The sequence below is a fragment of the Gorilla gorilla genome, chromosome 10 (assembly GCF_029281585.2).
Source record: "Gorilla gorilla gorilla isolate KB3781 chromosome 10, NHGRI_mGorGor1-v2.1_pri, whole genome shotgun sequence".
Lineage (NCBI taxonomy): Eukaryota > Metazoa > Chordata > Mammalia > Primates > Hominidae > Gorilla > Gorilla gorilla.
The window spans coordinates 144,177,705-144,188,559 of record NC_073234.2 but is presented as its reverse complement, the minus strand read 5'-3'; the positions used below and the strand labels follow the sequence as shown (position 1 = coordinate 144,188,559).

Genomic DNA, 10,855 nt, shown 5'->3' with positions numbered 1-10,855 from the left:
AGATCTCTCCATGCCATGCCTTTTGGTGAATGCCTTTTGTGAATTCCTTCCCCCTGTCTGCCTGGCTTCTGCCAGATTTCCTTCCTACTAGCTGGCACCTGCAGCTCTTCCTTAGAGGACAGTTCTTGGGCACTGGAAGCCCACTTTGCCTACCTCTGCAGAGGCCAAGAAGAGCCTGGGAGCTCACATTGTCCCAGGGCAGCTCTCAACCCAGGAGGACGCATGCCGCCCTGGACAGGACCAGGTAGGCAAAGGCAGCACATCCCGCCTTTGGCAATGCTGTTTCTATCATTAACTGGGTGATTTTTGGAAGGTTGCCAGTTTTGAGTGGTGCCTGGAGCATCAGAGGGCTCTTTTTCAGGCCTAAGGGATGGACAAGAATGACTGCCTCAATTCTTTTCCTTCTGTTACAGAATAATCCAGGGAAAGCTGGGTGGTCTGGATGTTCTGCAGAGCATCATGCTGACCAAGTGTATTCATGGACCACGTTAATTGGATCTGATGAGCAGGAAGTGGCAAGAACTTTGAGTGACCTGGAATACATGCTCCAGAGGGTGAGAGACGAACTCTGCAGAATGTTCGAATCCTGCCACGTTGGTAAAATGATGAGTGGTCTGAGGCACGTCTACGCTGTTGAAACTTTCCCTATAAGGTACAGTTCAAGTTGCTCCTTGTACCTCCCAACACTGAGAAAGAGGCACACTGCTTGGCATGTCTCCTCTGGTTTCAGAGGCAGCCTATCTTTCTTGGCCATGGTTTCTTGGCCGTATATTGAGAGACTCATCAGGTTGCTAGCTTTTAGTGGGGCTCAGATTGAAAACAAAAATGTCTTCATCAAGTCCAGGCTGCAGACGAATGGCCTTGTCATTTGGGCCATTTGAGCTGGCAGCGCCCATGGCCGTAGAAGTATTGCTGTTAGACCAGGTGCCCTATGTGGTTTCTGGAAATGTCCAAAACAAGAAGCCCAGTGGAGAGCCCAGGGTTCTGGAGCACAGCCACCTGTCTCTAACAGAGAAGTAGACACCATTATTCAAACAGTAGCTGCGAGCAATGGTGAGAGTGAGCATCAATAGTGGGTTGAATGGTGCCTCCCCTCATCAAGGACACATCCACAGAATGTGATCTTATTTGGGTTAAGAGCCTTTGCCAATGTCTTTAAGGGAAGGATCTTGAGATGAGATAATCTTACATTGGGTAGGTGCTAAACCCAGTGAGGATCCTTATGAGAGGCAGGAAAGGAGAAGACACAGATAGAGAGAAGGACCCGCCGAGACAGATGCAGACACTGGAGCAATGTGCCCACAAGCCAAAGGACACCAGGAGCCACCAGAAGCTAGAGGAGGCGAGGAAGGCTCCTCCCCTCGAGCCTTCAGAGGGAGTATGGCCCTGCCCACACCTTTATTTCGGACTCCCGTCCTCCAGAATGGTGAGAAAATAAATCCTGTTGTTTTAAGCCACCAAGTTAGAGGTAGTTGATTGTGACAGCCCTGGGAAGCTAATACAGCATCTGGCTGTGCAACCGGAGCTGCCCATCCTGAGCTGGGAGTCACCAGACCCTGCAGGTCATAAGGCTGCAACTCACATGGGTTCCAGAAGTGATCCACTGAGGATCCACTGTAAGATTCACTGTAAGGTCTGCTGTATGACAGAAGTGGCCTCTCTGGAATGAAGCCTGAGCCAGTCCACACAGAACAGACACTCCATCCTGATGAACAGTCCAGGCTTGGAGTCAGCCTCCAGTGTTTCCACGATGCCCTTCTCTCCATTGTCACAGATGGCCTCACAAGGGATTCTGAAAGGCCAGATGATAAAGGAGGAAAACCTCAAGCCTGGTAGAAAGATGGGTCTGCTTAGTAAACTGATACAGGCCACAAACAGTCTACACTGCTGTCCCAAGAGGAGCTGGAAGAGCATTGAGTGAAATTCCTTTTAATGGACAGAGCTCTGGACACGTGCCTTCCATCCATGTCACACGGAGAGACAAGTGGCTTCAGGTGAGGATATACGTGTACTCCCAGGCAGTAACAGGTGGTCTGGCTAGTTGGTTAGGCCCCCTTAAGGAGGAAGATTAAAACTCTGGAGACAAAGAAGTCTGTACAAGGGGCATATGGCTGAATTTGTGGGAGCAGGCACAGAGCGTGAGGTTCACCTATTGCACGTTAACACCAGACTGCAGAAGAGGCACTCAACGAGCGGACAGGATGACCTATGCATTAGAAGCCAGCCAGCCCTTGTCCTCAGCTGCTCTGTTATGCTCAGTTACAGAACGAAAAAGGAGGCAGAAACGGGGGCTGTCCCTGGGCCTAGCAGGATAGTTGGCCTTTGCCAAGGGGGCTCCTGCCACTGCGGCTACTGGGTGCCTGAGCTGTTCTCTGGAGAGACTCGTCCTGGGCCCCCACATGGCTCATCCCTAAGATACTGTGTTAGATTCCCATCACTGCTGGAACAAACGACCACCAAATGAGTGGCTTCAGACAACACAGATTGATTATCTTAGGGTTCTAAATAAGCATGGATATTTTCCCTTTTATCTAGGTCTTCTTCAGTTTCTTTCAATAGTGTTTCACAGTTTTCAATCTTCTGCGTATATATTTTGCAGCTGTTATAATTTTCATACATAATTAGGGCTGTTCTAGCTTCCTTTTGAATAATTTTTATTATGATTGTAAAGTGTCTGTTCATCTCTAGTAATGCTTCTTGCTGTAAGGTGTTCTTTTTCTGATATCAGTATAGCTACGTTAGCCTTTTATTAGTGTTAACATTGTACATTTTACCATCATTCTTTTACTTTCAACCCTGCTAGCTGTGGCCCTGGGAAGGAGGCTCTGCACCTGTTTTTTCATCTATGACAGGCGGGTAAACCACCTACCTCAGAAGGAGTTGTAAGTAAATAACTAAAAGATGTTTAACATCGGTCCTGGCGTGGACTAAGTGCTCACTAAATGGAGTCTCTTATTATTGTTGCTGTGGCTACTAATATTAATAGAGAAGTGCAATTCTCCATTCACACTGAGAGAGAAGAGTTTCTTTCATCAGACCTTCGAGTTTCTGAAAGACCACGAGAAGATAGGCTGGGGTATACAGGCAACTTCTGTCAACAATGGGGTGGGAGCAGAAGAGCAGCAGAGTGGAGCCCCTGCCCATCGTGGTGTCAATCATTCTGTGCCATAGCTGCCCCCTTCTCTACCTCTGCCCTCTGACTGTGAGCACCTTGAGGTCTCGGCCATTATTCCATCTTTTGCATGTTGTGCCAGGCCAGGCACGCAGCAGGTGTTGCATGAGTGTGTGCTGAGTAAGTAATTGAACCAGCAACCGAGAGACAAAGTAGCCTCCTATTTCATCACACGCACATGAAGGAAGAACTCCAGGCTTGCAGTTGTGTCTCTCTTTTTTTTTTTTTTTTTTTTTTTTTGAGACGGAATCTTGCTCTGTTGCCCGGGCTAGAGTACAGTGGCGTGATCTTGGCTCACTGCAAGCTTCGCCTCCCGGGTTCATGCCATTCTCCTGCCTCAGCCTCCCGAGTAGTTGGGACTACAGGTGCCTGCCACCACACCCAGCTAATTTTTTGTATTTTTTAGTAGAGATGGGGTTTCACCATGTTAGCCAGGATGGTCTTGATCTCCTGACCTCGTGATCCACCTGCCTCGGCCTCCCAAAGTGCTGAGATTACTGGCATGAGCCAACGCGCCCGGCCCGCGGTTGTGTCTCTTTCTCCGGTCTCATAGTTTAGTGAAAAGGCAGTGGCTTTTGTGAAGTGCCGCACACCTGTTTAACATTTGACCTTATTTGCAAAATGGGTTGACACACACCCTGGGAATGAACTAGAGGTTATGAGCCCACAGACCCATCCAGGGGATCACATGTTCACACACCAAGGGGAAGTGGGCTTGGCAGGTGGCTGTAGGGCTGGTGCTCAGTGGGGAAGGCGTGTTGGAAATCTTTGATGACTGATCCAATTTGTTTTAGGGTCTAACAAGATTAGGACTCTGTGCCCTCACTTGGTAAGGTCATATTTAGCCCTAAGATTGCAATGAAAGATAAATTTTGAACACCACGAGGCCCCCAAGTGACTGAACTCACCAACAGAAAGTGTTTGATGATAGTGGGCATGACTTACACAGGCCGGAGTTACCAACCATGCGGGTGTCCCCTGGGAGGATTCCTGGAATATGAGTCTTCCAGGTTTAAACGAGGATAGTCCCAGAAGAAATGGAACCACCTGGTCACTCGAACATAGACTCTTATTTGTCTGCCAACAACAACGGCAGGTTTTCCTTGAGCATCCTGCTTGAGAGAGGGAATTCTTCAGCCTCGTTGTCTCAGGGCCTTGGAACTGGGGTAGCTCCATTGACCTGAGCGGACCACTGAGGGATTTGCCCAAGGCCAGCAGTTGCCTTGCTGCAGGTTCAGGCAGGATGGGGGTGGAGGTGGCTGTGACCATTTTTTTTAGAGTCGGCGTCTCACTTTGTCACCCAATCTGCACCCAGGCTGGAGTGTAGTGGTGCGATCTTAGCTCCCTGCAGCCTCGACCTCCTGGGCTCAAGAGTTCTTCCTGCCTCAGCCTCCGGAGTAGCTGGGACTACAGGTGTACACATCACGCCTGGCTAATTTTTAAATTTTTTGTAGAGACAGGGTCTTGCTATGTTGCTCAGGCTGGCCTTGAACTCCTAGGCTCAAGAGATCCTCCCATCTCAGCTTCCCAAAGTGCTGGGACTACGGGTATGAACCACCACACCCAGCAGATTGTGACCATTTTATAGTTAACTCAGGGCAGAAACTAAGCATCCAGCATCACCTCCAACCACAATCCTCCTGTCCCTTGTTTGGAGCACAGGTCTTTTCGAGAATTACAGAGCTAGCCGGGCAGGTACTCAGACACAGGAGCAGGTGTGGTATCTAAAGGAAAGGTCTGGAAGCCTCTGTCCTCTCTCACTGCGAACCTGCAACCGTGTGCTGAGGAGGCCGAGGTCTCCTGCAGCTTTGATTAAGAAAATCACAATATATTCCTCTCATCTGCTTCTCACAAGGAGAAAAATTGTTACTTCATGATGTCATGGGGATTCTAATCCCATGTGGAGGATTTTTAGGACGGTTTCCCATAACGATATAAATGCCAGCCCCTCTAGGCAAATCCACGCAGACAGAAAATAGTGTGGTTGTGACTTAGGGCTGAGGAGAACGGGGAGTAGGGAGGTGATAGCTAAAGTGTATGGGCTTTCCTTTTAGAGATGATGAAAATGTTTTAAGGTCTGATGTGATGGTGGATGCACAACTTGGTGAATATGCTAGAAAACATTAAGTTGGCCGGGTGCAGTGGCTCAAGCCTGTAATCCCAGCACTTTGGGAGGCCGAGGCGGGTGGATCACCTGAGGTCAGGAGTTCGAGACCAGACTGACCAACATGGAGAAATCCTGTCTCTACTAAAAATACAAAACTAGCCAGGCGTGGTGGCACATGCCTGTAATCCCAGCCACTCAGGAGGCTGAGGCAAGAGAATTGCTTGAACCCGAGAGGCAGAGGCTGCGGTGAGCCGAGATCATGCCATTGCACTCCAGCCTGGGCAACAAGAGCGAAACTCCATCTCAAAAAACAAACAAACAAAAAACAAGTTGTACACTTCAAGTGGGTGAGTTTTATGGCATGTGAATGATGTCTCGATAAAGTTATTATTTTAAAAAAATACCTTAGCTTCTACCAAAAAATTTTCTTTCCCCAACCAATCAATAGTAACAATCTCATCCAAACCTCAAACAAACAACAATAACAATAAATGCAAAACTGTCAAGGCAAAAGTAAACTTTTTCCCCAGAGGAGAGATTTCACAGTTTCTCACCTGCTCCTAGGGTTTCTCTTCTTCTGTTAAGGACATTGGTAGTTTGCAAAGCTGGGGCTCGGACTGGCAATGTTGGCATCTGGCATAGCCCTGGAAGTTGTGAAAAAGGCAAATTCGGGAGCCCTGCCTTTGTCCTATTAAATCAGAACCTCTGGCGACAGGGCCTGGCAATCTGTGTGTCATCAAGCTCTCCTGCTCACTGATTTTGGGTACTGGTGTGGATGACGGTGGATCAGTGAATGAACACCCTCCTGCTCATTGATTTTGGATACTGGTGTGGATGACGGTGGATCTATGAATGAACACCCTTCTGCTCACTGACTCTGAACGCTGGTGTGGAAGATGGTGGGTCTATGAATGAACACCCTCCTGCTCTCTGACTTTGGACACTGGTGTGGATGATGGTGAGTCTATGAATGAAGGCCCTCCTGCTTGCTGACTTTGAGCACTGGTGTGGATGATGGTGAGTCTATGAATGAAAGCCCTCCTGCTTGCTGACTTTGAGCACTGGTGTGGATGATGGTGAGTCTATGAATGAAAGCCCTCCTGCTTGCTGACTTTGAGCACTGGTGTGGATGATGGTGAGTCTATGAATGAAAGCCCTCCTGCTTGCTGACTTTGAGCACTGGTGTGGATGACGGTGGATCTATGAATGAACACCCTTCTGCTCACTGACTCTGAACGCTGGTGTGGAAGATGGTGGATCTATGAATGAACGCCCTCCTGCTCTCTGACTTTGGCCACTGGTGTGGATGATGGTGAGTCTATGAATGAACGCCCTCCTGCTCTCTGACTTTGGGCACTGGTGTGGATGATGGTGAGTCTATGAATGAACGCCCTCCTGCTTGCTGACTTTGAGCACTGGTGTGGATGATGGTGAGTCTATGAATGAACGCCCTCCTGCTCTCTGACTTTGGGCACTGGTGTGGATGATGGTGAGTCTATGAATGAATGCCCTCCTGCTTGCTGACTTTGAGCACTGGTGTGGATGACGGTGGATCTATGAATGAACACCCTCCTGCTCATTAAGTTTGGGTACTGGTGTGGATGACGGTGGATCTATGAATGAAAGCCCTCCGTATTAGGAATCACTGTGGATCAGTCAAGAAACCAAAAGGGAAAAAGTTTTTTTTTTTGTTTTTTTTTTAAAGATTGGCAAATATATTGTCTTCCCTTTAGCGTAAGGGTTTAATTCTTCTGGGGTTGTATATTTTGGGGTGGGAAATAGCAATTAAGTGAAACAAAACACACCCCACAAGACACTGACTTGTCAAGCCATGAAAAGCCTTTTAATGACAATTGGCATCACAGGTATAAATAAATATCTTCTTTCCATCTATAATATGTGCTACAAATATATTTTTCAAAGGTCCAACCCAGGTTAGGAGGCTTCAAGGACCCTTTCTTAGCTACTGATTTTAGTAATTAAAAAAATAAACACAATAAACACCCCTGGAATCTTTGTGAGCGCCCCCCTGCGGAGAGCATGAGGGCTGTCAGGCATCTTCCTCCTGCAGCCGCAGCCAATGGTGCACACGGAGAACTGGAGTCAGGTGATCACGAAGGGGCTTATTTCACTGGCGTGGTCTTCGTTGCCACATGTGTCGCTTTGGATGAATGCGTTTTTGCAATGTGCTGCTACACAATTATGCTGTTCAAAAACACAGTTGATTGACAATCTAACATAGATTTTATCTTTAGAGTTTGTGCTGGTATACCCCACCCAACAAAGTAAGAAAAACAACTCAAAAACCCTCCAAACAGTTTTTATCTTTGTTCATGTTCAGCATCAGTTACGTCTTGTGATAGACCCAGCCCACCAGGTTGGCTCTGATTATACCTGGGCGTGGCCTCTTTTTTGATTTAACCCAACTTTCTCCTATATAGGAACATCCCCACGATGACAGGGGTGGAATCCCGAGGGGTCAGGTGGTCCAGGTGGGGCTCTGTTCTCCTGGCCACATCCCGTCTGTACAGCCCCTCACAGGGCCACACCTGCTGGCTTTGCTCTATGGTAGGGGTGATGGATTAAGGACAGTTCCTCTCCTCCCCCAGAAGGCTCTGAGAGCTCCCTCCAATTGTACAAAACCAGCCACTATCAACAAAGCTGGAGGGATATAGAAAAACATTCAAGTTACTACTTAAACAATGGATTAATTGGCATTGTTCCTAGGAACCTATCTAATGAATAGGAATATAATTTATGTTTCATTTAGGAAAAATATACTGCTTGATTCTCAGAAATAAACATTAAATATAAATGCAATGGAAGTCTAGGACACAGAGAGAGAGAAAAAAGGAAAAAGTGGAAAAGAAAATAAAAGATGATCAAGTAAAGATTTAAAACTCCTTAGTTCTATCCCAAGAGGCATCCCTTGCTAAGAAATGACTCCTCCCCAGCCGCGTGGTGACAGTTGAAGGCTGTCCTTGGAAAAGTGAATAGTGAATTAGAATGGAAAATGTCTCTTAGCAGGCCCTATTTTTATATTTTGCTCCTTTATTAGAAATATAAACAGATGATTATTTCTCTTTTTATTTGTCTTTTTGCATTTTTTAACAAATAATTTTTGGTAGCTTGTCTGTAGTATGTTTTGACTCATAAAATAACCTTCCTAATTTTGCCTGTGCAGTTCAGTAACTTGGTCTGCACTCCCCATGCCCCAGACTTTATTCCCATGACCTCTGAAAATCCACCATCATTAACTGCTAAAAATCCCTTGATACAAAAATGTCTTTTCCTGACTTCAAAACTTTCCAACTGGTCTAGCATGGACCCTGGGACCGTCCCTTCTTAACCCCACTGACAACGCCTTCTGCCCCACTTGGGCCAGTTTCCAGTACAAGGAAGGCATCTGGGCAGGGCCCTTTGGCTAGAGGGGCCTAAGCCTTATCTTTGAGTTTCTCCAGATAGTTTCTAAGTTCCTTGGGGGCACCCACAGCCATGTCTTGACACACCCATTTGATGTCCTCATCATTGCTGCTGACGATGGAGTTCACCGTGGGGCAGCTGTCGTCCGGGGGGATGGTGGTAAAGGTGGTGAATTTCACCTTCTTCCTCTTGGAGGTGGGCGAGTGCAGGGGGTCCTGCTTCTGTTCTCTGCCCTGCCGCCCCCCGGAGTCGGCTGACCTGTGAATCTGGCTCTGCACGTGCTTGTGGGAGCCACCATTGAGCAGGAGATGGTTGCTCTCCTCGCAGGCCCCCGGTCCGCGGTCTATGATGGTGGTGTGCTCGTCGTGGGGCGGCGGCGCGTCCCCCATGCTCTCCAGGAGTTCAGCCTCATTGCCAAGCCACACCCAGTCGTGAGAATGGGTCATGGAGGCCTGACCTTCCAGGGGCACTTGCTTGTGCCTGTACTTCAGGGCAAAGGTGGCGCAGTTGATCAGGAAGACGAGGATGGCCAGGCAGAACACCCCCAGGAGGGCGTACATCCCTATCTCCAGATCACTCAGGCCCCGCGGAGTCTGCACCAGGTCGTTTTCCTCCAGCCCACTCCCGGCCTTGGGGAGGTCCACGTGGGCCGGGAAGTTGGTGAAGTCAATGGGGATGTTCTGCAGCTGCCCCTCTCCTGCCAGCCTGCCCCCGTCTGCCCGACTGTTCTTCACCACTTTGTTGTCCAGCAGGGACCTGGCCGTGGTAGTGGCTCTTCGGAGAGCCCCTTCCTCACGCTCCACGGGAGAGCTGCCATAGAGGTGCCCATCCTGGCCTGTGCGCTCATGGTGCTGGCCCTTCTGCCGGCGGTCGCTGGCGTGGTTCTTGATCTCATCTTCCTCATAGTCCCTGCCGGGGCTGGAGTCAGCATCGTTCTGTCCGAACTTGACCCTGACGTTGCCGACGCCCACAGCCAGGATGCTCTTGCGTTTAGATTTCTGGCAGGCCTCGGCGATCGTCATGTCCACTCGGATCAGTGGGCCCTGGCCTTCCCCTTCGGCCACCACAACGGGCCACCTGGGAGAGCGGGGCTGGGGGACTGACACGACAGCCTCGTCCTGGGAGGTGGCTGCCAGGGAGAAGTCCTTGGTGTCGTAGATGTCCAGGGGCGTCACAGAGCCATCACTGAACTGCAGCCACGTGCTGAATACAGCCTCCTGCAGGGACACAGGCAGTTAGAAGACCACCTGGGGGGATGCCTCTTCCCTTAGAAACCCCCTCCTAGGAGGACACCCAATGAAACAGGGAGCAGGACCTCAAATCCAGACCCAGTAGCTCATGCATCTGGGGAGAAATCATACAGGTTTTCTATCAGGGGCAGATAAACCACCTTAATTTAAACAAGAACAAATGGGGATGTGACTAACAGCGGCCTCATAATCCTTACCCGGAACAAATGGCAAAACAAAAATCCCTAAGTGAGATGAGGCTCCAGGTGGCTTTATCCACACAGTTATTGCTTGAATCAGTTAGCCGGTGCCTCTTCACGGACAATGACTGGCTTCTAGGGCAGGCCCTGGTCATTTTGTCACACACACTGTGATTGGTGGCCTAAGTATGATGAACGGATACAGCTGTTGTCTGTATCCAGCCTGATGACAAAGGTTGATGGGCAGGAAACACTGTCAGAACCAATGACATCAGAAAGGAACCTCCCCTCTTCTCCCTGCACTGCCCCCAGGGAATTAAGCTTTGCCTGAGAAACAAGAAAACAAGAGCATTTTGCCCTTTAAGGTTGACCCTGTTGAGCCATTGCAGATGCTTTGCTTGGCTGTAGTTGGGCGGCAGGGATGTGTGGGATGCAGTACATGGTATTGGCTGGTGGGCCCCGTTCAATTGTGCTGCCTTTGCTGTGCATGGGTAGCAGAGCGAAAGAGGAAGCAAAGGGCCAGTGTGAAGGGGTTGAGTTTATTTTGCAGACTCACTATACTTCTGTCAGTGACCCCACAGCTATGTAAAAATTATTTGCCATTGTGGGGACTGGTAAAAAAAAAATTGACTTTATGTGCCTGGCTTATTTTACTCAAAGTAATGTCTTCCAGGATCATCCATGTTGCTGCAAATGGCAATATTTCATTCTTTTTATGGCTGAA

At 48.8% G+C, this 10,855-nt stretch overlaps 1 protein-coding gene across 1 annotated transcript in view; it reads right to left on the bottom strand.

Annotated features, from left to right (window-relative positions):
• Window positions 1–7,088: 7,088 nt before the first annotated feature.
• TMEM132C (transmembrane protein 132C) overlaps window positions 7,089–10,855 on the bottom strand; it is a 444,401-nt gene continuing 440,634 nt past the window's right edge. The window contains exon 9 of the mRNA XM_055359198.2: window positions 7,089–9,919. Within this exon, the coding sequence (XP_055215173.1) occupies window positions 8,714–9,919 (1,206 nt within the window). The 3' untranslated portion in view covers window positions 7,089–8,713. The remainder of the gene's footprint in view (window positions 9,920–10,855) is intronic.